The 27841-nt window shown below is 38.7% G+C and overlaps 1 protein-coding gene across 3 annotated transcripts in view; it reads left to right on the forward strand.

Annotated features, from left to right (window-relative positions):
- The window catches only part of DIP2B (disco interacting protein 2 homolog B), a 235370-nt gene that overhangs the window by 144070 nt on the left and 63459 nt on the right, over window positions 1–27841 (forward strand). For 2 of the 3 annotated variants that reach the window (XM_029206503.1, XM_029206504.1), the window contains exons 3-5: window positions 659–787; window positions 16775–16900; window positions 26995–27207. In XM_029206503.1, coding sequence (XP_029062336.1) covers window positions 659–787; window positions 16775–16900; window positions 26995–27207 — 468 coding nt within the window. The remainder of the gene's footprint in view (window positions 1–658; window positions 788–16774; window positions 16901–26994; window positions 27208–27841) is intronic. The other variant, XM_029206505.1, reaches the window with a different exon arrangement.

Genomic DNA, 27841 nt, shown 5'->3' on the forward strand with positions numbered 1-27841 from the left:
CACATCATGCCTGTAGTTTACAATGCTGTACTGTACACTTAACAGTTTGTTAAAAGATTATATGTCATGTTAAATATTCTTACCACAGTTTAAAAAAAAATATGACTTAGGAGCTAACACCATTTGAAAAAAAAGGCACTAAAATGTCAGAACTTAAAGTGTTTCTCTTCTGCTTATTTTACTGCTTATTTTCTCTGCCCCATATTCTTGGTAAAACAGTAAATGTTGGGAGGAGAGAATATAGGGACAGGCCAGGGACTAGAAAGGGATAAGTTCAATGGTGATTCCAGTTGGAAGAGGGGCTAGTAAGACGTGACTTGAAGGTGTGTTTGCACAATAACCACCCTAGTTTTGTTTTAATGATGTTTACTTGGAGTAACTTATGATGGGGAGGCCAAAGCTCCGCAAGCTATGCTTTGTACAACTATGCAGGATTAGGGGGTCATGTACACCCCACCCCACCTGCCATTCTTCCACGTGACCAGTCCTTGGAGTCTCTGGAATGGCCTTTTCATTTACTTATATTTCCCGTCGCCTGTTGACAGTTACAGCTCCAAGATGATGTTTTTTTAGCCTGGATGTCTTTGTATCTTTTTGATACAGAAAACATCAGCTATTATTGTCATCTGATAACCATCTTCCAAACTTCCTGTTTCAGAAACTGATTCAGCAGTACAGAAAGAACATAGAAACCAGACACCTGCTCCATCTGCAGCTCAAACTTCCGCTCCTTCTAAGTACCACCGAAGTCGATCTGGGGGAGCCAGGGATGAACGATACCGATCAGGTGAGAGGGAACTGAAAATTACCAGTGGAACAGTTTTTACTAACTGTAGTGTGAACTGTATATCCTGAGATATATGTTTGTTTTATTTTTTTTCCCTTGAAGTGCCAACAGGTGTATATTAACTAGTACCTGTTACGTGCCAGGTGTAGTAGATAACTCTTATTTGCTGGGGATACAGCCCCAAATAAGACATTTCTGCCCTCAAGGGCAGAAGAGGAGCCAGGCAAGTACAAAGGCACTGTGAATAAATAAGAAGGCAGAGGGATAGGGTCTCATGGGATGGTACTGGGAGAACTCAGTAGGCTCTATTTGAAGAGACATGTCCTTCTGTGTTTGCCAGAGCTGTTGATTAGTCTCTTGACTGAGGGAGCTGGAACAAAAACTCAACAGTGAAATTTCAGATTGGTAAATACTTAAACTTTATTTCTTCTCACCCAGGAAAAACCCATGGGAAAGGAAAAGGTGATGTGCTGTGGCTGGCAGTGGGGGCATGCTCCTGCCATACCATGTCCAGCTCTGATGAACAAAAATGAATCATAGACCCTCAGGGGGACGTGTGGCCTAGTGAGCTCATCCCATGCCCACCTGCTGTCCACTGCACTAGGATAGTCTCCGCAGCATGTTTATTGTTTTAAGAACTAGCAGAATTAAGCCAGAAGACTAACTGGAATGTTATTTTACTTTCTCCAGATTTTTGTCTCCCTTATACTAGCCAAGGTTACCTTATCCTTTTCTTGAATTGAAAAACAGGGTGTATATCAACCCTCTCAGAAACGGCTTTAGAGGATGGTTATTTTGTGAGCTGATATTATTAGATATATATTTTCACACACTGGAAGGAAGGAGGGAATGAGAAGTGTTCAGTCAGAAAGATAGAGGTTGCATGCCTCAACAGAATTTCCCCTTGTACCAAACCTGGTGTTGAGTGATCAGAGGAGGCTTTCTCAGAGAATAAAACATCTGAACGATGTCATGGAAGCCAGACAGAGTTAGGGAAATAGCATCAGATAGTAAACCTGAAAGTAGTTCATTATGACTGAAACTTAGAAAGCAAGGGCCCAGAACGAGGTGGGAGATGAGGCTAGAAGGATGATCAGAGACTTGAGGAGTCTTGAATACCGTTGAAAGATTTTCAGCAGAGCAGTAACGCAGATTTGTAATCTGTTCTAGTAACTTGCGCCAGCTGCACAAGGGCCTAACATACCTAAGAGGTAAATAAGTATTTTGGAGAAAGGAAGGAAAAAAAGTAGTATTAGTTAGGGAATGGATTAGAGGGAGGTATGGCTAGATTTGGAAAAACATATCAGGAGCTCCTGTTTGTCACCAAGACCCCAGCCCGATTTCCCAGCACCTGGTGTTGCTTTTAGAGGCTGGGGCTCAGGTGCTGCAGGAGCAGCAGGTTCTAACCAGTCCAGAAGGGCTCTAGCCTGTACAGCTCTCATCCCTGGCCTTCTGGGAAGATTTTTGGTTTTTGTTTTAACTTTGACTTTCTCTTTGGTTTTACAACAGATAACAAAAGGATTAGTAAGGAACCCCAAAGAGGATTCTCTATACTCTATGTCCAAGCTGATCACAGAGAGAAAAAAGGCTTTAGCCAGCTGATTCAATAGTGTAAAACTTTGATGTACACCTACCAAAACCCAACTAGCCTTTTTTTCTTTAATATCCTTATTTATTTGTTTGTTTGTTTGTTTATTTATTTATGGCTGCGTAGGGTCTTCGTTGCTGCGTGCAGGCTTTCTCTAGTTGTGGCGAGCGGGGGCTACTCTTTGTTGCAGTGCGCGGGCTTCTCGTTGTGGTGGCTTCTCTCTTGCGGAGCACGGGCTCTAGGCATGCGGGCTTCGGTAGTTGTGGCTTATGGGCTCTAGAGCACGGGCTCAGTAGTTGTGATGCACAGGCTTAGTTGCTCCACGGCATGTGGGATCTTCCCAGACCAGGGATTGAACCCGTGTTCCCTGCATTGGCAGGCGGATTCTTAACCACTACGCCACCAGGGAAGCCCCAACTATCTTTTATACTAATTCTTTCAGATTTACCCCCAATATTAGAAAGTATAGTCTGTGAATCAAACACTGGTTAGCAGACTGTGGTTAGGTGCAGGGGTATTGAAGAGGGTTTAATAGTTGGGTCTCGGTTATTTGTCTCACTAGGACTTTTTTTTTTTAGGGTAGTAGTGAGGAGAAGGCCAGAGAGTAGGTAAAGTAGGGAACAGAGGTGATTTTAAAACCCTGAAGGTATTGAAAGTTATGAGAGTTCTGCAATACTGTCATGAGAGGGGAACATGAAAGCGGAGGCCTGCAAGCATGAATTTTGGCTAAAAATCACATTTTTCCATGTTAGGGTGTGCCCAACTAAATAACAAAGCAAAGCTGAGCACACGCCGAGAATTCTGGCTTCGGTGAGTAGGAAGAAACCAACGGTAGCCGCAGAAGTAGAGCAAATAAGTTGTAGAAATCTATGGGACTGGAACTTCGCCTCTTTGCCGCTCCATTCATAGGAAGGGTTATGTTTACATGTCACATGCAAAAATAGCTTAAGAATGGAGGGTATGTTTAGAAAAAATTACAAGCATTCAGATTAAAGTGATGGGTACACAGAAAGGATTTAATATTGATTTCAGTGAATGTAACTTGAAAATCCTCTCTTATTTGGTGGAGGCTTATTAATATCTACAACATTTCAACTAATCATAATCAAATCTAAATAGACTTAGTGTTTCATGTTTCAGACATGGTGTAAAGAGCTTTTATTTATTCAGAGTTTAGATTATCTGCCCTTATTCTGTTCTTTGTGCTTAGCCAAGAGGGTCTGACATTTTAAATACACTAATTTAGTACCTCCTTTATCTGCCCATCAAAGCATGATACACACGTGTGTTATGGTCACAAGTGTAGTCACAGTCAGTGCCTGAGATGGAAGGTCGCTCTGACAACTTCTTTAATGTTAATCTTTTGAGCAGTTAGCTCAAACAAAACAACAAAAACAAAAAAAGGGCTTTAAAGGAGCAGTTGTATCACCTTATTCAGCTCAAACATTCGTGCTGGAAAATGAAACCCAGCTTTCTGGTGCTCCTGGCAGAGATATCCAAAGTCAGCTGCGTCTGGGGACTGAACTTCGGAAGTGATTTCTCTATCAGAGATCAAGATGAATTGTGTACTGCTGAATGAGTCAAATCCAGTTACAAGAGCTGCCTGTTCTTATCGATAAAGAGGCTTTGCTAACACAGGAACTGTGAACATCTCCTTTTGACACACGTGTATGGGCCAGGGCTTCTCATGTTAGGAAATAAATGGGTGGTTTGATTTGTTCTGTGGTCGATGCTAAGAATCCTTATGGCAGAGAAGAACATGCTCTGTAATTATTACTTATCCAGATATCATGGGCCTTCTAAAGCTTGACTAATGTGAACAAGTCCCTAGTTTTCGCAGGTTTGCTCTCGCATGTTTCATGTCTCGTGCAGCAGTACTTTTGACTAAAAAGTATGAGCATTTAATGTGCCGTCTTTCTGTTGAGAAAGTGCTTTTTCTCAGTATAAGCGATTATTCATTGGTTTTCCAAGACAGCTAAGAACCATAGTTTCATCTAATATAAGAAGGACACTTTTCACATTCCAGCATACCTGAAAGCAGGATATCTTTTAAACATTTTTTTTTTTGGCTCTGCCATGTGTGTTGTGGGATCTTAGTTCCCTGACCAGGGATTGAACATGGGCTCTCAGCAGTGAGAGCACGGAGTCCTAACCACTGGACCGCCAGGGAATTCCCTCAGGGTATCTTTTTTTTTTTAATCTGGAAGATATCTTTTATATAAGGTGGCATCATAGATTCAGTAAAATGACAATCTTGATTCAACTAAGTAAACCTCAGGGACACTAAAATAGTATAATAAATATAAATGCAGTATAAAATTATTTCATTTCAGAGACAAAAGTACGTTGGTACTGTGGCCTTAAAAGTAACAGCACAACAGTTTGGCACTATCTTTTAAACTTTAAGTATTCATACACTTTGACCCAGAAATTCTCCTTCTAAGAATTTGCACCTACGTATGTACACAAAAATATATATATACGAAAATGTTTGTTATCGTATTGTTCATAATAAATACAATGATTAAATAAGTTATAGTAGGTCCACACAATGGAATTCTGTGAAAGCTGGTTTAAAACTTCTGTGAAGGCTCGTGGAAAAACAATGAGGTTATTAGATTTATTTGAGCAGATATGGAGAGATGTACAAAATACATTTTTAAGTAATAAATACAAGACATTATGTAGCATATGATCTAAATTTTGTAAATATTAATACTAATAATTACATATATTATTATGTACACAGATACAGAAATCTGGAAAAATATATACCAGACTGTTGAGGTGGGATTATTTCTGGGAAGTGATGGGTCTAGGGAAAATTTTCACTGCAGCATTATATGTGTTTAGGTCTTTCCCCAATATGTATATTAATTTTTTCCAGGATTTTTGTTGTGGTGGTAAAATGCAAAATGCATATAACAAAATTTATGTATATTAATTTTAAACAAAAAATAGCAAAGATTGTTTTCTTTTTTTAAATCGAGGTATAATTGACATATAACAAGACGTTAGTTTCAGGTATATACCATAATGACTTAATATTTGTATGTATTGTGAAGTGATCACCACAATAGGTTTCATTAACATCTGTCGCCTTTCATAGTTACAAAAATTTCTTTTTCTTGTGATGACAACTTTTAAGACGTTCTCTTTTAGCAACTTTCAAATGTGCAATACAGTATTATTAACTATAGTCACCATTCCATCCCATGACTTATTTATTTTCTAACTGGAAGCTTGTAAAAGATAGTTATTAAGGTGATATCCCTGGATAAAATATTTAAAGCCTTACATCAGTTGTTCTTAGTGATTTTTACTCTAAGTGTGGATTTTTCTGACTTAATTCTGTGAGCTAAATGCAACAATAACTACCTCTGTCACCTTGAGAACTTTCTTTCTCTATGCAAATATGATCCCTGATATGGTGACATTTGCCAAGGTGGCTGCCACTGGCACACCAGGACCATTTTATTTCTTTAGTAATACACTTCCTCATACCAAGGAAGATAAATTGAGTTCAGTTCAGTTAAGCAAGCATTTATTATAGACCTCCTATGAGTTGAGCACAATTTAGATGCTAGAGAAACACAGGACTCCTTTCTTAAACACAGAAATCCTTTATACAAGGTAGAGGCAGCATAGAAGAGGGGGTGACAGGGGAAGGAGCCCCTGGGCACCAGGCACTGTCAGCGGCAGGCTTCGTGGAGGTGGTGAAGTCCGAGCCATTTTGAACAATGAATAACTGTTTGCTATATAGATATTCCAGGCTAAAGAAACATAATTTGTAAAGGCAGGAGAATGTGAAATGCAAAATTAAAATTTCACTGCTCCTCCCCACCAGCAGATAGAGTAGTGCCAAAATTAATGTGATATCCTAATGTTCCAGAAGTTAATAGTTGCTGCCTCTGCCATAATTAAAGATGTGAAAGTGATCAGTACCTTAGAAATTGGTAAAAATTGCATGACTACTAATTGGCTTACAGGTAACTCCTTGAACTCTACTTCTCTACTTAAGCGACTCAACCTGCCCACACATCTGCCTTTCAATCTGTCCTCACCTATCTGTCTGTCTGTCTATAGTAGTGTCCTAGCAGGTAAGGGCACTTGGTGTCTGTTCTGCCCCTGGTCCTTAACGCCCAGCTGTGCCACTTATGTACCATGTCTTAACCACTTCATAACAACAAGCCAAGGATAGGAGCAGCTACTTAAAAAATGTAAAATAACATTTTCCACTTAACTTTTTGGGAAAGATGACAAAACATGACCCAGTATTGTCCACAGATGTGGGGAAATGGACAGTCTCTCACCTCGTTGGTAGAAGTGTTATTTCTTTTATTACTAATGAGACTGGACATTTTATTTTATTTTATTTTTATTTTTTTGCGGTACGCGGGCCTCTCACTGTTGTGGCCTCTCCCGTTGCAGAGCACAGGCTCCGGATGCGCAGGCTCAGCAGCCATGGCTCACGGGCCCAGCTGCTCCACGGCATGTGGGATCCTCCCAGACCAGGGCACGAACCCGTGTCCCCTGCATCGGCAGGCGGACTCTCAACCACTGCGCCACCAGGGAAGCCCCGAGACTGGACATTTTAGAATATGTTTATTTTCCATTTGTGCTGCCTCTGTAAACTACCTGTCCATTGCCTATGCCTATTTTTTTCTAAGTTGGGTTCTTTTTTTTTTTCTTATTTATTTGTAAGAGTTTTTCTAATCCTAGGGATGCTAACATTTAAATTTACTAGAGGTATTAACCAACACAAAGAGACAAGAGAAATCAATTAGAGGTGTAAGAATTAGAAAAGAAGTGAAGCTGTATTTGCAGTTGGTATGATAATTCATTTTAAAAACCCAGGAGAATTGATGACAGAATTAATGAAATAATTTAGTCAAGTAGCAAGATCTGAAACTAGTATAGAAACCAGTAGCCTTCATAATATGCAAACAATAACTGGTCAAAAGATATAATGGTAGAGCAAACCTCATTTACAAAAGCAATAAAGAAGATAAAACGTATTTAGGAATAAACTTCAGGACTGTGTAAAATCTTTATAAAGGAAACTTTAAAACACTCTGACACAAAGTAGACATGATAAATGGAAAGGCATCCCTTGTTCTTAGATAGGATGATTCAACATCACAAAAATGTTAGGACTCCAAAAATTAGTTTATAAGTTTAATCCAATTCCAATAAAAACACTATCAAATTTATTTATGGAGCTAGAAAAGATATTTTTGAAGTTCATTTGGAACAATAAACACGTAAGGATAGCTAGGAAACACTGAGAAAGAAAACCTAAAAGATATTAAAATATACTCCAAAGGCTGTATAATTAAAACAGTGTGGTATGGCATACAAATTGGCAGACAGACCATTGGAATAGAATAACAAGTTCAGAAATAGACCAAAGTACATCTGGGATTTATTATATGATAAAGATAGCATTGTGAATCACTTGGGTGAAAAAGTACTTTTTAGTAAACAATGCTAGGACAACAGGAAAAAGATTAAGTAAATCCATACCTCACACCATATACAAGCAAAAACTTCAAATGGATCAGAGATCTACAAGTAAAAAAGAAACCGTATAAGTACCTAAAGAAAATATTAGTCAATTTTTTAATAATCTAAGCTTATGGAAAACCTATGGGAAGGCTTTCTGAGACTCAAAATCGAGATGTGATACAACACAAAAATTTTTTTACTGAGGTAAAAACACGTAACATAAAATTACCCTCTTAAAATTTTTAAGTGTACATTATATTGTTAACCATATGCACATTGTTGTACAACAGCTCTTTAGAACCTTTTCATCTAGCATGACCGAAACTTTATACCCACTGATCAACAACTCTGTTTCTCCCTCCTGCAACCAACCACCATTCTACTTCCTACATCTATGAATTTGAGTACTTTAGATACTTCTTATAAGTGGTATATATTTGTTTTGTGTGTGTGGGTGACTGGCTTATTTCACTTAGCATGTCAGTGTTGTAGCATATGACAGGATTTTCTTCTTTTTTAAAGCTGAGTAATATTCTATTGTATGTATATACCACATTTTCTTTATTCATTCATCCACTCATGAACATTTAGGTTGCTTCCACATCTTGGCTATTGTGAATATGCTGCAATGAACATGGTTGTGCAAATATCTCTTCAAGACCCTGCTTTCAGTTCTTTTGGATATATACCCCAAAAGTAGGATTGTTTTGGGTAGTTCTATTTTTAATTTTTTAATTTTTCTTGGTTACTTGGTTCTATTTTTAATTTTTTTGTGGAACCTCCATACTGTTTTCCATAGCAACTATAACATTACAGTCGCACCAAGAGTGCACAAAGGTTCCAATTTCTTCACCTCCCTGCCAACATTTGTGATTTTCTGGTTTTTCTTGGTTTTTTTAAAAGTGGCCATTTTGTCTTCTTTGGAGAAATATCTGTTCAAGTCCCTTGCCCATTTAAAATTGGGTTATTTGAGATTTTGTTGTTGTTATTGAGTTGTAGGAGTTCTTTACATATTCTACTTATTAACTCCTTATCGAGTATATGGTTTGCAAATATGTTCTCTGATTAAACAGGTTGCTTTTTCACTCTGTTGTTTCCTTTGTTGTGCAGAAGTTTTAAAGTTTGGTGTAGTCCTATTTCTATTTTCTGCTTGGATGTCCAAGCAAATTATTACCCATTCCAAGGTCAATAAGTTTTTTCCCCTGTGTTTTCTTCTAGGGGTTTTATAGTTTCAGGTCTTATGTTTAGGTCTTTAATTCATTTTGATTAATTCTTGTATATGGTGAAAGATAAGGGTCCGACTTCATTCTTTTACATATGGATATTCCAGTTTCTCCAGCACCATTTGTTTCTATCAAGACTGTCGTTTCCCTGTTGTATAGTCTTGACACCCTTGTTGAAGACCGTTTGACCATATACACCAAGATAATTTCTGGGCTCTCCGTTCTGTTCCATTGTTCTACATGTCTATCTTGATGCCAATATCATGGTCTTGGTTACTGTAACTTTGTGATGTGTTTTGAAATCAGGAAGGGTGAAGCCTTTAGCTTTGTTTTTCTTTCTCAAGATTGTTTTGGCTATTTGGAGTCTTTTGAGATTCCATATGCATTTGGGAATTTTGTTTTGTTAATTCTTCAAAAAGTGCCATTGGGATTTTGATAGAAATTACATTAAATCTCTAGATTGCTTTGGGTAATATGGACATTTTAACAATATTAAGTCTTCTAACCCATGAACATAGGATGTCTTTCCATTTATTTTTGTCTCCTTTTATTTCTTTCATCAATGTTTTATAGCGTACACATCTTTCACCTCCTTGGTTATGTTTATTCCTAAGTGTTTTATTCTTTTTGATGCTATTGTAAATAAGATTTTTTTTTTACTTTTCAGATGATTTGTTTTTAGTGTTCAGAAATACAACTGATTCTTGTATGTTGATTTTCTATCCTGCAATTGCTGAATTTGTTTATTAGTTCTAACAGTTTTTTTTTTTCTAAAAGTTTTATATGTGAGATCTCAAGGGTTTCCTACATATAACATCATGCCCTCCACAAACAGAAACAGTTTTACTTCTTCTTTTCCAATTTGGATGCATTTTATTTCTTTTTCTTACCTAATTGTTCTGGCTATGATGTCCAGTACTGTGTTGAAAGAGTGTGAGAGTGGGCATCCTTGCCTTATTCCTTAGGAGGAAAAGCTTTCAGCTTTCACTGTTGAATATGATGTTGACTGTGGGTTTTTCATGTATGATCATTATTATCTTGAGCTAATTTCCTTCAGTTCCTGGTTTGTAGCATGTTTTTATCATGAAAGGAATGTTAATTTTGTCAGATGCTTTTTCTGCATCTGTTGAGATGATCATATGAGTTTTGACCTTTGTTCTATTAGAGTTTTACAGTTATTGAGTTGAATTTGTTCACATTTGTTGAATCAGCTTAGGTATGGTATGTATGGTCTTTTTAATGGTCATGCTGTATGGTCCTTTTAATGTGCTGTTGAATTTGGTTTGTTAGTATTTTGTTCAGGAATTTTGCATTAATAATCAGGGATTTTGGTGTGTAGTTTTCTTTTCTTGTAGTATCTTTGCCAGGCTTTGGTATCAGGATAAGGCTGGCCTTATAAAATGAATTTGGAACTGTTCCCTCCTCTTCAGGTTTTTGGAAGAGTTTGAGAAGAATTGGTGTTAATTCTTCTTAAAGTGTTTTGTAGAATTCTCCAGTGAGACCTGGGCTTTTCTTTTTTGGAAGGTTTTTGGTTACAGAGTCAGTCTCCTTATTAGTAATCAGTCTGTTCCAATCTTCTGTTTCTTCATGATTTAATCTTGGTAGGTTATATGTTTTCTAGGGACTTGTCCATTTCTTTTAGGTTATCCAATTTATGGTACATAATTATTCAGTGTCTTATAATCTTTTTTATTTCTGTGACATCAGTTGAAATATTTCCTCTTTCATTTCTGATTTTAGTTATTTGTCTTTTCTTAATCTAGCTAAAATTTTGTCAACTTTGTTCATCTTTTCAAAAAATTAACTCTTATTTTTGTTGATTGTTTTCAATTGTTTTTTTTATTCTCTATTTTGCTTATTTCTACTCAAATCCTTGTTATTTCCTCCTTTTGCTAACTTTGGTTTTAGTTTGGTCTTTTTTGAGTTCCTGCAGTTGTGCATTTAGGTTGCTAATTTGAAATCTTACATAAATTTTTTATAAAAAAAAGTTTGCGTGGCAATAAACCACTGCAAACAATATCAAATGACAAACTGAAAGAAAATATTTCTAACATATCTCAGAGATAAAGGGCTAATATCCTTTATATATGAAAAACTTTTAAAAATCAAACGAAAATAGGGGCTTCCCTGGTGGTGCAGTGGTTGAGAGTCCACCTGCGGATGCAGGGGACACGGGTTCGTGCCCTGGTCCGGGAGGATCCCACATGCCACGGAGCAGCTGGGCCCATGAGCCATGGCCGCTGAGCCTGCACGTCTGGAACCTGTGCTCCGCAGTGGGAGAGGCCACAACAGTGAGAGGCCCGTGTACCGAAAAAAAAAAAAAAATCAAGGGAAAATAAACTGAGAATCCCAATGGAAAAATGGTAGAGTGACATGAACATTCACTTCACTTTCAAACAAACAGATATTAAATGGCTCTAAAATCCTCTGTAAAGATGTTTAATCTCACTAATGATAAAAGAGGTGCAAATTTAAAGTATACTGAGGGAATTTCCCTGGCAGTCCAGTGGTTAGGACTCCACGCTTCCACTGCAGGGGGCATGGGTTCGAGCCCCGGTTGGGGAACTAAGGTCTTGCATGCCACACAGTGCAGCCAAAAAAAACAAAAAATAAAATAAAATAGTACCATTTCTCAGCCACTGAACTGGCAACAGTGAAAAGGTAGATAACACACTTTGAAGGTGAGGCTATGGGAAAACAGGCGCACCTATACATTGCTGATAGTACTACAATATGACAAAGCTCTTTCAGAGGGGAATTTGGCAAGATGTAACAAAATTTAAAATATATTCAATTTTTGATTTAGGAGTCTCACTTGTAAGAGTTTATCCTGAAGATATATTGTCATCAGTATAAAAATACATTTGCACAAGGCTGTTTGTTGTATCATTATTTGTAATTGTAAAATATTGGAAACACTTAAATGCCCACACATAGGATAGTAGTAGAATAAACTGTGGTATACAATGGAGTGCTATCTATGCTGCTTTAAAGAATGAAAAAGATCTCTAGTAGCTGATACAGAATGAATTCCAGGATATATTGTTAAGTGAAAAAAGCATAGTGCAAAACAGTATATATTGTATGCTACCTTTTGTGTATGAAGGACAGGGATATGAGAAAATATGGTTATTTGTTGCAAAAAGAAATATAGGCAGGATAAATCAATAAGGAGATTGGTTACCTATAGAGAAGGTGGAATTGGGATAGAAGTGGTTATTGGGGGTAGTGACACATCTTTAAGTTTACCTTTTGGTATAGTTTTGACTTTTGGAACCATGTTAATTAAAGAAAAACTGTATGTTTACTCACAGTATTCTGACATCTAGTGTGTGGGTTTTCCACACTGAGCAATTCTCCAGTTCTCTGCAGACACCAACTAAGTATCCTACAATTTAGTTCAATTTTGACATTAGCCAACTGGAGTTAGTGCAGACCCCAGAGGCTTATTCCCACAAGACTCTCCCCACCTTTAGACGCCAATCACAAGTACAGATTTTCCTCGACTTACAATGGGGTTACATCCCAATAAACCTATCGTAAGTTGAAAATATTGTAAGTTGAAATGCATTTAATACATCTAACCTACCGAACGTCATAGCTTAGCCTGATCTGCCTTAAACGTGCTCAGAGCACTTACATTAGCCTACAGTTGGGCAAATGGAATGGCTGTATGGTTACAGAATTGTTATAAGTGTATCAGTTTTTTACCTTTGTGATCTTGTAGCTTGCTGCCACTGCCTAGCATCACGAGAGAGAATCATACCCAGGAAAAGATAGTTCAGAATTCGAAGTACGGTTTCTATTGCATGCATATTGCTTTTATACCGTTGTAAAGTCAAAAAATCATAAGTTGAATTATCATAAGTTGGGGACTGTTTGTAGTGGGTGCCCACATTACCCATACTTCTGTCCATCTTGGCTACAGATGAAGATTCCCACAACCCCCTCCTCAGGGTTGATTATTTGTTATAATGGCTCACCGAACCCAGGGAAATACTTTGCTTAATGTTACCAGTTTATTATAAAGGATACAAATGATCAGCCAGATAAAGAGGTACATAGGGCAAGGTCCAGAAGGGTCCCAAACCCAAGAGCTTCCATCCCTGTGGAGTTTAGGGTACACCACCCTGCTGGCACGAGGATGTGTTCACCAACCGAGAAGCTCTCCAAACCCCTTACTTCAGGGTTTTTTATGAAGGCTCCATTACCTAGGCATGCTTGACTAAATAATTGGCCATTGGTGATTAGCTCAATCCCAAGTCCCTTTCCCCTCCCCAGAGGATGGAGCATGGGGCTGAAAGTTCTAAGCCTCTAATCATGACGTAGTCTGTCTGGTGACCAGCCCCCACCCGGAAGCGATCCAGGAGCCCACCAAGAGTTGCCTCATTAGAACAAAAGACATTCCTGTCACTCGGGAAATTACAGGGTTTTAGGAGCTCAGTGTCAGGAACCCAGGCAGAGACCAAATGTATGTTTCTTATTGTGTCACATAGTGTTTAATCCACACTTTGGAAAGGACCTGTGGAATACAAAGAAAAACAAATGAACCTAACAGTATTACTCAACAGAATAATATAACCACCAAAGGGGGGAGGGGTGAGAACTAACCCAAATAGCTTTTTTTTGTTTTTTTAATATTTATTTATCTTTGGCTGCATTGGGTCTTCGTTGCTGCGCGTGGGCTTTCTCTAGTTGCGGCGAGCGGGGGCTACTCTTCATTGCAGTGTGCGGGCTTCTCGTTGCGGTGGCTTCTCTTGTTTCAGAGCACGGGCTCTAGGCTCACGGGCTTCAGAAGTTGTGGCTTGTGGGCTCTAGAGCACAGGCTCAGTAGTTGTGGTGCATGGGCTTAGTTGCTCTGCAGCATGTGGGATCTTCCCAGACCAGGGCTCAAACCTGTGTTCCCTGCATTGGCAGGTGGATTGTTAACTACTGCACCACCAGGGAAGCCCCCCAAATAGCTTTTTTTTTTTTCCCCAAATAGCTTTTTGAACACAGTACTTTAATTTAGTCTAAAGACAAAAAGAACTCAAACAAATATTGAACTCTAGTTAGATTTACCTTTCATAGGAATTTTGAAACTACTTTCTGTGTATTGTGGCATTGAATGAATGAGTAAAATATATTGATTATACTGTGAACCAGGTGTTTTACTGTTAGAGAAGGGAGTTTACAAATGGAAAGGGGAAGATTGGAATGGATTCTGTGGTGTTGAATTGGAATTGTAGGTATTAATGTGAACTCATGGTTTTTAATATAGATGAAAATAGATATAGATACATATGTGTGTATATTGGTTTATGTTTATATTCCTTTATCCACTGAAAAGGCTTAGAAGAAAGACCCCAATAGCAGTGAGCACTCCTAGTTCTAGGATCTTGGTTTCTAAATACCATTCTTCACTAAGAGGAGCCAGAGCTCCTTGGAGAAATGTATAATTCCAATGCTGGAGCAGGGAACATACCAGATGAGCATGGATCATCTTGTACCACGAAACAAAGAACATTCAAAGTGACCAGAATACATCAAAAGGATATAAGAAGTGGTTTGAAGGGGCTTCTTTTGGCCAAAGCTGGGATATATGAACATCAAAATAAGTAACGATAGTAACAGACTAGTCATGGAATAAAATGAGAATTGATAGGTCCAAATATAAATAAATAAATGGTGATATAAATAAATAAATAGTGGAGAAAGGAAAGCTTTTTCTTAGAAGAGAATACCAACTAATAAATACAGAAGGAATGATGGAGTTATGAAACCACCATTTTGTAACCATTATAATAATTGATTCAGCCAAGAATTATCAATGGATGCTGAAACTAGTGGGTGAAAGTTTAAGGAAGTATGTAACATTTACATAGTCTCAAAAGTATTCACCCATAAATTATTTATTAATTACACAAAGGAAAGAATAGTAACTTACAGTAGATTAATTTAGCAGACACCATCTTAACTAAGTAAAGTCATTATTACCAGTAACAGGGCAGATGCATCTTGATATCTTGTTTCAGGAAGATACATTACTTCTGTGGTATTCCTGCCAAAATGCATAACCTGAATCTAGTTCTGAGGAAATATCAACAAACCAAAATTAAGGGACATTCTACAGTGTAACTAGTCTGTACAAAAATGTCAAGGTAATACAAGACAAAAGTTGAGAAACTGTTACAGATTATAGGGTGATGAAGAGACATGACAACTAAATGTAATGTGTGATTCTGTATAGTGTCCCGGATCAGGAAAAAAGGGGGAAAATTGTAGATGACATTATTGGGACAGTTGACTAAGTTGGAATATAGGTTGTGGGTTAGATAATAGTTTGTATCAATTTTGAATTTCTGGATTTTGATAAATGCACTGTGGCTATATAAGAAAAAAATCCTCCTTCTTAGGAAATACATTTCAGCAGTTGTTGGAATTAATCCTAAGGATATAGGATTAGACATATGTGCTAAAATGAAAATACCGAATTATTCTTGTGGATAGTTGTATGAATAGTAGCAAAAATTTGGAAACACAGTTATTTAAATAAATCATGGCACATTTATACAGTGAAATACTACACAGCCCTTTAAAATTATATTGTAGACCTGCATTTACATAGAAAGATGTTTCTAGTTATATTAGTGAAGGTTTTTGGGTTGCATGAAATAGGATAACTCAGTCTAGCTTAAATGGCTGGGGTAGTTTATAGAAGCAAAGGAACAGCTGAGAAATCTCTAGGAAGGAGAGACAGCTCTGGGGATCTCAACCTTGAAGTTCAAGAACTTTCCTTCTTTCTAGGGCACTGCCATTCAAGTGGCTCCACTCTAGGAGCTGTGGTTTCTTGATTCAGAGTTTCAATTCCCCCCTCTCCCCAAAACAATCCGATTGGTCCAGCTCTTACAAGGGACAGGCCTTTAAAGGTCATTTGCTTATGTAGACTGGGCCCATTCCTTGAGAATAGGAAATCATTGTGATCCAGGAAGCCACCTCAAATGTTATCTACCTCGGTAGGATTTTATAAGAGTTAAAAAATCAAAGCACAGTACAAAATACTGTGTATAGTATGATCCTATTTTGTACAAGTGTAGATTGAGTTTGGGGATGGGAGTGGAGAATCAGGAGTTCTGCCTGGATATGCTATTTTGCGATTCCTATTAGACATTCAAGTGGAGAGCTGAATTCTTTTGTGGCCAGAGTGGCAAACAAGTACCATCAGCCCTTATATTTTCTAGATCAAAATCAGCCCTTCTCTTCCTGTGGTATAGAACTGAGGAGTCTCAACCCCTTTCAGACAGCTAAGCAAATCCTAAATTTGAAGAACAGAGAGTGTCCTGTAGGCACCTGCACAGCACGCATTCCGTTCAGAGGTCGGGTCCCCACCTGGCCCAGATCCATGTTAGACTTTTCCTCTCTCTCCACCCCCACCGCCATCTCCGTCAGCTCCTTCTCTGCTGTGTTGAGCAGTCTCATTATCATCCTCGGCTTCATTTTCCTCCCCTGTAAATTATCCTTGACTACTTCTGTTGTCTCTTTTTCATATTCATTTTTGTTATAACGCAAATGATAAATAAAAGTCACCTAAACATCCCTTTTTAACGATTGAGGCAGTGATAGTTCAGCTCACAGAAGTAAACACTTTGAGAACCAGGACCTAATAAATGCAAATGTTTAATCTTTCAGATATCCACACAGAAGCAGTTCAAGCTGCACTGGCAAAGCATAAAGAACAGAAAATGGCTTTGCCCATGCCAACCAAAAGGCGGTCCACATTTGTCCAGTCTCCTGCGGATGCCTGCACACCTCCCGGTAGGTTTATCAGAAGCTTTCTGTCTGACGGTTACTACTTCGATGTTTCTCAAATGACTTCTGCTTTTTCTTTTCTGAGGTAGGAGCCAGAACTCCTGTCCTGTCATCAGAGGTGTATGAGAGTACACACTGAAGGTGACGGGTTTTGATTGTTGCGTCATAAACCACACACAAAGAGAGACCTCAAGAGTAAAGCTATTTTTTAAAAAAATCTCCTTCTGAGTTTTCAGCATTTCCTTGCTGTAATCTCCAAACTCATGTAGTCATAAATAAATAAAGCCAAAGCTCAGGGTCTAAGAAATATCCTTCTGTGGTTAAATGTAATGGTTATTCTCATTGACACCCAAAATATGACCCAGAGTCATATATGTCTTTAACTTTATACTCCTATACTTTAAATTTATACTTCTAAATCAGATGCTTTTTCTCTGCAACAATCACAGGAGTATGTGGTCTTGGGACAAAATTTTTTTGTGTCATGAGAGAGAGAAGTCATGCAAAGTTATAATAAATCTGGAAGACGTATGTAAATGTGTTTATATGTATTAATATATTTTGTATATGTTTTTAAGAATCCACTTTCTATAATAGGATCAGGAGATCAGCGGGAACTAAGAGGCCCATCCCCATCCCCTAGGCTTGGAAGCCTTACCCCCCACCCCCATAAATTCATATTTGGGGAGCAACTGGAACAACTTCAAGTTGTCTTTTCTATTCAGAATCTTTCCCAAAGCTTTAAAAAAATTGTTAGATGAAATCACGGACAGAATCTCGATGTAGGCCTCTGAGACTAAACATAGTAAATCTATTTCACAGCCTCAGTATAGTATCTGTCTCGCTACCATCAAGTTACTGGTAATGAAATCTTTGGGGAAAAATGTTTCCTGTACTGTTTTGGTCTCAGCGACTTACCCTGTCTTTTGGGGGAGATTCCCAAGAAGGTTACATTTGTTGTGGTTGACTTTGATTCACAGCCGTCAAGTTGAGCTGTTCACGCTGATCCTATTCCCTGGCCTGGGTTTATATTAATAGTCTTCTAGGTTTTGGCTAACTTCTCAGAGCATTTGGGTGTGCTGTGGGCTCATTAACTGTGTGTGCTTTTTTTTCTTTACATCTGTGGTGTCAATATGTTCAAAAGAGAAATAGCTCTGTGGCTTCAAGTGTTTCTCAAAACGTAACACAGGATACCTCTTGCAGACCATCACAATGAGACATTTTGTGTCTATAGTGGTGCATACTTCCAGCCCACTCATTCAGAATCTTGGATGGCTTCCCTTCCGCATTAGTACAGCACCAGTTGGGTCCTCGTGGACAAAGGGGGCTCTCAGTTTCGTAGCTATTCCTTCCTGGCAGATTCTGCTGCAGCGCAGCTGAGGGTTCAGTTGTAGTAAATGGCAGAGGGTAGGGATCAGTGTGACTGGGAGTTCTTAGAAACAGTCCTCTCCAGAGCTGTACTAAAGAAATGCAGTTTCACAGTAAATAGTCTGCTCCCATGGCCTCGGGTGAAATGTGAGAGTGCAGCAAAGGGTCTTAAGAATGCTCGGAAGGAATGGAAACCTTTTCTATCCCCTTACAAAAGTCATTGCCTGAGGGGAATTTACCAACTCTAAATCACAGCTATTCATTGCTGAATGAGACTATAGTCCTTTGGAATTCACCACAGGCCTCTGTATTTCTAAACAGTAATGTTCTCCTCTGTCTGCAGCCTTAAAGATGAGGCATCATTTTCGTGATCACCTTGTGGTTTTAATAATTTCATGATTGTAAAGATTCAGTCCTCTCTCCTAAGACCTTTATTCAGCAGAGCAGAGAAATAAAAAGGTTTCCTATCCATTTATGTCCTCTTCCGGGAGCTCTGAATAGTACATGAGAGATGTTAATAGGCTCTTAGAGACATCAGTGTTGTCAGATAGAAGAGGAATTCTCTCCCAGCATGAGCATTGAGAGTATCCCACATAGCGGTTTCTAACGTGGCCCCCACATAGAGCTGGATCTTGATGCTCTTGTTCAACAATAACGCACGTGTCTGGGACAAATCCTGTGTTCCAGTGTGAGGGAATGTGTGGGAAGGACTGTATCATAAGGCTTCCGTTAGCACCTTTCATGTGGGGGGATAGAATTTGCTCTTCGTGGGTTAGTATTTGGATACCAAGCATCTGAGAACCACCGGTTAGAGACTTGGCTGTGGCACTTTAACCCTTTCTCGCTATCTCCCAGAACCTGTTACAGCCTAACCCAGGGATGGCAGGTAGGTTTCATCTTGCATATTTACTCTGATAGCCCCCCAAACCCTGAAGTTTAGAGGAAACGCTGAAGCTGTGCTCAAGGGGTGGGGAGGAAGAGGAGAATTGATGTTAATTATTGCTGGTTATAGACTGATTTTCTAGGCAGCTATAAAAGTGACCTTGCTGTGATTTTCTTTCTAGAAAAGTTGTGCCAGTCTTGCAGAGCAAAATTAACCTCAAATTTCACAGTATTTCAGTTGTGTTGTCCTTTGTGCACTGAGAAGCCACACCACACACATCACAAAACATGTTTCCAGTCAGAGCCCTTACTCTGCATGTGCTGTGCCAGGTGAACCTAGTTTCTGGGATACCTGCTAGAGCACACTGGCCAGTCGGCTTCTTTGGGAGGCACCCAACACATAACTATCGGAATTACTTAACTGATGAAAATTTAGAGCTGTTTTTGGAGAGATTTAACAAAAAGGATTTAAGGAGTAAACTATGTCATAAGTCTTGGCTTTATTCGTAGTATCATATAGTCTGGAAAATATGGCAAACAGCATGAGAAATCATTTGTCTTTTGTTCATAAATCCTTCTCAAATAATAAAATGTCAATCAGCCTAAAATTTGCTTATTGATATGTGCACTGCCTTCTGTCTTGTGGATTGGAAAATTTAAATTCTCCAAGTTGGTAGCAATCTATGGTTCTTTTAGTGCCTGTGGCCTCTTACATAGTCTTTTAGACTGCTTGAATTACTGCCATCCAGTTCCCTTTATGTGCTGAAACCATTTAGTAATGTCATGAGGCAATTACCTCAGCTCTTTCTGTGTAGGGGTTCTTTGTGTAACACTATTACTCATTCATACAGATAAACACAATGCAAAAACTACAGCATATATTTTTTCTCCTCTACGCTTTTTCTGCACCCGTGTGGACTTAGCCTACACTGCGTTCTGAGGGTACACAGATGAACAAATAGACCACATAGTGACCCCAAAGCACAGTAAGGTATTTTGACTGACTTGCATAAAATGAAGCTTAAAATGTAGAGGTCTGTGTCCACAGGTCTCCGCTTGAAAGTACCTATAGTAGTAATTCATAGGGCCGGACAAAAGAGAAATTTACCTCTCTGCATTTCTATATGTGAAAATGATGCCCATGAGACTGGGATATTGTTATACTTTTAACACACTTTAATAATGCTTTATAGGATTACACTATGTAAAGGACTTCCATATACCAGTGGCTGTGCTGCCTCATTTGTTCCTCATAACCAACTACTCTGAGAATTGTGAAGTCCAGATTTCTTTAGAGATGAGGAAACAAACAACCTTATAGTCACTAAGTGATTTGCCCCAGGTCATTCAGCAATTATGTGTCAGGCTCCTTTCTTGATTTTCTTTTTTCTCTACTGAAGTGTCAGGTTTGGGAAGTCCTTTTTTACTTAATAGATACTCCTGTATGCGTGGTCCTGGAATGGGTATTATTCCAAGCAAATTGAATAGCTATTGCCTTCTGAGAGCTTATAGTCCAAAACACATAATAGATGGTTACCAACTTGGAGAGTTTCCCCAAAATATTCTAATTTTATTCAGAACCACAAAGTAAACAGAGATGGCAAATCAGACCTCTATAAACGTGGTCTAATTAATAGATTTGGATCTTTTAATAACATACTTTCATTATTGGTTTGGGTTATGAGCAAAGCTCCGTAATTACTTGGACGATTAGTATTCAATATTCTTTAAGCCAAAGCACAATAAAAACCCACTCTATCAGATTGAATTTGTTTATTTCAATAGGTTATTGTAAAATTTAAGGTTTTCCAAGAAAAGTAATTTCATAGTTACCATTTCTTGAGTACCTCTGTGTACTGGTCAAAGGGCTAAGTGCTTAACATATATATTTTTTATCATTTGTTCTCTCAACAATTCTCTGTACCATTTTACGGATGAGAAAACAGATTTAAAGAGACTCAATAACTTGCTCCGACATCTGTTTCTAGCTGTGTAGTCAGTTAGATAACCTGAAAGTTCTCTCCTAGAAAGAGAGGAAAGAAAATTTCTCTTTCGAAATGCTAGATAGAATATAACCAGCTTCCTTTTAAATACACACAGGAGCAAGAGGAAGAGAAGGATCACTGAAAATCAGTGTGATGAGATGGAGCTGACTTTGGCTGCCCAGGGAGAGGGGAGACAGTAAACAAGGGGCCTAAATTTTAATTACTATAAGGGTAGAAAATATAAAACCTTGGACCTGTGTAAGGTTGGAAGCTGGAATTGAGACCCCAAGAGGGACTCACATCTTTAGCAGAAGGGGGAACTAGAAAAAATGAACCTGCCAGCAAAAGAAGACCTTGTCGAGAAAGCGTGCCTGTTGCCTGGCCTTAGAATGATGGGGTCAGGGACCTTCCCTAACAATTTGTGGCTAGTAGGTACAAGAATTGAATCTCAGTGGCCTGCCTGGTAAGAACTAACGTTAGAAAGTGGTCCTAGGCTGATGATAACCCGGGACACAAATGGTTTCTGGAAGGATGCAGCATCAATCCAGGGACTTACGATCCCCACAGACGAAGATCCGCTGAATTTTTTTTTCTTTTTCTTTTCTTTTTTTTTTCTTTCTTTAAGATCCACCATGAAAGAGAATCGATAGAAAAAGAACAACAACAGCAAACAGTAGAGTTAAGACCCGTAAGAACTGATTTGCCCAACAGCTATCAGTGGGGCAGAGCTAAGATTGGAATTCAAAGCAGCCTGATTTTAAAAGCCTATTCTCCCACTTGGCATATTGCCTCGCATTCTGCCATACTGTCAAGTAAATGTTTTCTGGTAATTTTGGAGCTCTAACAATTGCTGCATGTTTGGCCTAACTTTTCAAGTAGGTAATAAGTTAAAAAAAAAAAACCTCTTTTCTCACCCCAATATTAATTGTAATATTAGTTCATTTTGTGAGATGTTTTTTCATAGACCTGGGACAATACCTAGAAAAACAGTGGAGATCTCTTACAGGTAGAGTGAGCCCGGAGTAATTATTGCTAGTGAGTGCCCCTCCCTCGTAAGTACCCCCGTTTGGATGTTAATGGTCGGGCAGTGCATGGGCCTCTGCTGATTAGGCTCTACATAGTGATTTTTCAGCCCCAGCCAGCTCTCTGTCCACACAGTTTACTGTGAGATGCTGGAAAATCTCTTGAGTAGCTCTGAACATCTCCCTAAGCCTTGTCTGGTGAATCAGTACTCACCCTTGTTGAGTTTAGTGCTAGATTAATCTGTTCAGAATTTGTAGCCCAACGTAAATTCAGAATGGACTGCTTCCCAAACTAACCTTTTAATCTCCTCTTCCATATATGCTTTTACTCCCAGACTGCCCCTTCTTGGGTCTCTAAAGCTTTTCCCTCCTAAGCATCAAAATCTATCTTTGCCTACATGGAAACTTCCTTTGCCTCTCTTGAAGGTTCTGGAAGTCCTTAATTCCCCTGACCCACCAATGCAAGCGAACATGACACTTTCCTGCCTGATACCACCCCTTCCCACCTGCCAACCCCAAACACACACAAAAATTTCTTTTCATGGGCTCCAGAATATTGTACACTAACTGTACAATGGTTAATGGTTGTTTCCTTTATTTGTTCTTTGAAGCTCCCATTTTCTGGCCTAGTTTATGTGGCATATTTTGGAATAGTTGTTGGGATGAGGTCTTTCTTTCAGTGAATCTTGACTTACCTGCTGTTCTAAGCTGGTATCTGGGCCTAGTTTGGGTATCAGCTGTCAGAACCCAGTGGCAAGCGCTGTCTTTCCAGGAACTTTTGCACCTTGCACCATACCCTCAGGTTGTATAGACTAACCTTCCGATGTTACCATCCTCTCACCAAGGCATCTTTTTCACCCCTACAAACCTTTGAAAATCAGATTTGTTGAAGTATAATCGACATACAATAAGTTGCACATATCTAAAGCATAATACTTTGCTATGTCTGACATAGCAAAACTGTGAAACCATCACCACAATTAAGGTAATGAACATATCTATCACCCCCCAAAAGTTTCCTCATAATTCCCTTGTAATCTCAACTCTCCCCCTCCCCATGAGGTAACCACTGATCTGGTTTTTCTGTCACTATACATTGGTTTGCATTTTCTAGAGTTTCATGTTTTTGTATAAATAGAATCACACAGTTGTTCTTCTTTTCGGTGGGTCGAAGGTCTGACTTCTTTAACTCAGCATAATTACATTGAGATTCATCCATATTGTTGTGTGTATCAGTAGTTCATTCCTTTTTATTGCTGAGTAGTATTCCATCATAAAGATATGCCACGATTTGTTTATCCTTTCAGTTGTTGATGGACATTTGAGTTGTTTCCCATTTTTAGCTATTACAAATAAAGCACCTATGAGCATTCATGTACAAGTCCTTGTGCAGATAGACATATGCTTTCATTTCTCTTGGGTAGATACCCAGGAGTGGGATGGAAAGATAATATGGTAGGTGTTTAAGATTTTAAGATAAACATTTTTAGATATAATAGATATATTTTCTACCAAGAATAAGGGAGTCATTTCCACAAATGGCTAAGGAGTGCTACGGCAGTTAGTAAATAAATTCAGGACTTTTCTTCCCTTAAAGTCCACAAACTAATTGTTTGTATGTTTCCTAATTGGTTATAAATGGATTTTAGGCTTCTGGTGATCAGTATTAAATGATACTGTATTAAAATCACATCAGTTATAACCTGAAGGTCAAACTGCGTTTCCAAAATAGTTTTCTGTTGTGTAGACCTATTATATTCATAATATACAAGAAGTTAGGCAAGGGCTTTAGTTATGATGGATAAGAGTTGTGAGTTCCTGTTCAACCAGAGCAGAATCAGTGGGAAAATGATAGCTTTATTTCTATTAATATTAATTTAATCTTGCCCAATTTTCTGCTAATCCATAACAATTTCATGGGTGACAGTTACTTTAAAAAAAAAAAAGGTACCAAATAAATGTATGAATATTTAAGGGAGCTTGTTTTTTATCTTTAAAAAGACATAGTCCTAGAGCAGTGCTTACATTTTGTGTGATCTTAACATGTGATCAGTTGTAAGCATTTCACAGCCACAGTTTTGTGTCTGTGAGGTAACATAGGGTGGGTTTTTCAGGGCAGAAGGGGACTTGATGTTTATTGGCCACCTGCTGTATGCTGGCACTGCTGGTGCTTTCTGTAGCTTGTCTCATTTCGTGGTCTCACACAGCAGTTAGCACAGAGGCGAGTTTCCTCAGCTGATTTATGTGGCCCTTAGCAACCCAGTGCTGTCTACTCGTCCAGCCTCATCTCTGGTCAGTACCAGCTTTGCATCCTGTGCTTCAGCTGGTCTCATTTCTTCCAGATCCACAAATGTGCTTTGTTTCCTGTCCCCTCCCAGGTTTCTCACATGCTGTTCCCTCTACCTGACTCTCCTCTCTCCTCTCATAAGTAATTCCTGCTTACCGTTCCACCCTGGTTGAGGTCTCACTTCCTTGGGTGCCTGCCTCGAACTCCTTTAAGACTCTAAGTCCTGTTAGAGTAGGGACTGTGTCTTCTTGCTTACCATTTTATTCCTACCAACTAGTGTAGTACTTAGAGTATTTGTTGAACGGACGAACAAGCAAACAACCTTCTCAGATGGGTAATTTTGTCCCCAAGTCACATAGATAGTAAGTGGTGGACCCCAGAGTTCATATGGAAGGAGGACACCAAAGCCATGTTTTTTCCACTACAGTAAGCCTCCCCACAGTTGTAGTCACTAAACACTCTGAGGAGGACTGGCAGGCAAATGAGGTAATTGAATTGAAACAATATACCTAATTACATGTTGATCCAATATAGGAACATAATGAAGCCAATTTTCCATAAACCTAATCATGAAAATACTGGTTTTACTATCCTTTTAAAATTGAGTTATTCTGATTTTAGACTTAACACAGATTACAATAATTGATTCAGTAAAGACAGCCTGCAAATACAGTGGAGGTTGTGGGATCCTGAGATGTATCACCCCGAAAATACTTTATTCTTAGGGTCAGATTCACCTGTCCCATTCCTCCCACATGTACTCTTTTTTTTTTTTTTTTTAAAGCATATTTGCAAAGACTGAAATCTCTGCCTCCCAAGGTACAGATGAAATGTTAGAATATTTTCTTAGAGATTATGCAAAAATGTTTTCCTTAAGTAAAAGGTTACAGATTCTGTTACTTTTCTTTCTCTGTATTTTCCTTTAATCACCCTCTGTTTAATTATAAATCTCTTTTCCTTTTGAAGAACCTCATCGCTTTATCCCTTTGGGGTCTGGTCACTGTTTACCTCTCCAGCCTCATCTTTTGCCCTTCCTTACCTCCTCAAAGTGTGCTCCATTTACATAGAAGTACTTCAGATCCCTGACTGAGATTGGTGCCCCTCCTGTGAAACCCTTTGCTCACCCCATTTCCTAGCATCTGTTATATTCGTATGAAATAGTCTGAGGAGTTGTGTATCTCCTGTATTAGATGGTAAGCCTTCTTAGGGCATTTACTGTCTCAGAAGAATTCATACATCTCAGAATCCCCAGAACCTGACAGTTCCCAGCACACATTATGTAGCTAAGTAGTACATTGTAATAAATAAATAAGTAAGTAAATAAGTAAGTCTTGGGCCTCAGATCTCCTTCAGTGTGAGAGAATGAGTCAGAGGTAGTTCAGAGCAGGAAGCAAGGATGTAGTCATTATTCTAACTTTCTTACTCCGGATCTGCGCTATTTGACTTCTAGATTAAATTAGTCTTTTGTTCGAATTTCCATTGTCAGGTTTTAGCAGTGTTCTAGCCCTGTTATCATAAGTTTGGCTCTCTGAACCAAAGTAATAGAACCTGGACCCACAGTTTCACCTGAGTTAGAGGAAAGAGTTCAGCAGGACTAACCACAGAATATTTACTTTTAAAAAAATTGAATGAAATTCAATCCACAGGCCATAAATTATAACCCTCAAAATCATTTAGAAGGGTTTATCTGACATCAGACTAAATGCCACTCTAACTTGTATGACTCGTAAGCTCAGAGCCCTGGAATAAATTCCTGACTTCTGCTTCCCTTGGCTATCCTATATTTGGTTGAATTTTTCTTTTTTTCAACATGCTTTTCTAATTTAGACCTTATTTTCCTGAAGTCAGAGCCAGTCTAAATACAGACATCAGTGAATTTCTCACAGTTCTCTGACTGGGAATCAAGGAGAGAAATACAGATCTGTGACCTCTCCAGTCACGTTTGGAGAGCTCACCTGTGCCCTGTGACCAGCTAGCTTTTCCACTAAAACCATGAATGCCTCCAGGCTGAGCACTGTTTCTTATTCCACATAAGAAGAAGTCAGTTCCTCAACACCTAGTTCACTATTTGGCACTTTAGTTGTTGTTACCAAAAATAAGCGTTTATATTTCCCATCAAGATCATTTTCTTTTAAGTAGACACTAATTAGTAAGTACTTACGAAAATCAGTATAGCAGCCTATCACAAGGTTCTCTAATAAAGAGACTGAAGAAGATATAGAGGCACTTCAGGGTTATTTGAACATAAGAAGATAAGCCGGAAGAATTCAGGTACTGATTAAGCTCAGAACAGAAAAACAGTGAAGTTTAAATGTTCTAAAATGGGTTTTTAAAAATAGCTTAAAATTACCTCTAGATTTTGGCTGCTTTATTTTTGCAGACTTTGGTTCATAAACCTTTCCTTGAGATTCTCAAGAAACTTTACATATTAATCTACCTTAAGAATATAAATGTTTTTTGCTGCTGTCAAAATTGAATGTGTGATCAATGAGAAAGATCTGAAAGCCCTCTGTTCTAGGCAGGATCGAGAACTTCTTTTTTTCTAATTCCACACAGACACGTCTTCGGCCTCTGAGGATGAGGGCTCTCTGAGACGCCAAGCTGCGCTCTCTGCTGCCTTGCAACAGAGCTTACAGAACGCTGAGTCCTGGATCAACCGTTCAATTCAGGGATCGTCCACTTCTTCATCCGCATCTTCTACGCTGTCCCATGGAGAGGTCAAAGGAACCAGTGGGTCTCTAGCTGATGTATTTGCCAATACTCGAATAGGTAGGAGCTGGATCTACCCGAGCAGCCCAAATTATGTTCCATTTGGCTCCCAGTATCCAGGAAATAGGTTATGATTTGTATTAGGTTTTTCAGGGTGGCCTAAAAAAAATAGAATCAGAAAGAACATGACAGTTAATGAGGCAAAGAAGGAAACACGAGCATTACACTTGCAATGATAGAGAGCGTCTGCATTATTGGTACATAGTATTTATTGCCCACCTGAAGCCATAGCTATTTCTATAAGCAATACTCAAGCTGCAAGATATAACACCAGTCTTAGTGTGGTTTATCCCTATTGGAGAATATTCCATCAAGTAAAAGGTGTTAAAAGATGTAATGTATTAGATTTTCCCAGGATTGTTGTCTACATTCTCTCAAACACAAAAAAATTAAACCTGAGCAAATTCTGAACTAAGACAATATCAATAAGACCCTTTTGTCTTTAGCATAAAGACTGGATTTATTGTCGTTGCTGCTGTGCTATTGCTACAACGGAGTGTGCGGGCTGAGAACGTTGGTACTCTTGTGAGCTGCTACCTGCTGCCAGTGCTCCTCTATGGAGTATAGCTTTCGCTTGGCTTTGCTTCGTGTGTGTGTGTGTGTGTGTGTGTGTGTGTGTGTGTGTGTGTGTGTG

This window comes from Monodon monoceros, unplaced genomic scaffold (assembly GCF_005190385.1).
Source record: "Monodon monoceros isolate NGI ecotype Baffin Bay Population unplaced genomic scaffold, NGI_Narwhal_1 Super_Scaffold_6, whole genome shotgun sequence".
Lineage (NCBI taxonomy): Eukaryota > Metazoa > Chordata > Mammalia > Artiodactyla > Monodontidae > Monodon > Monodon monoceros.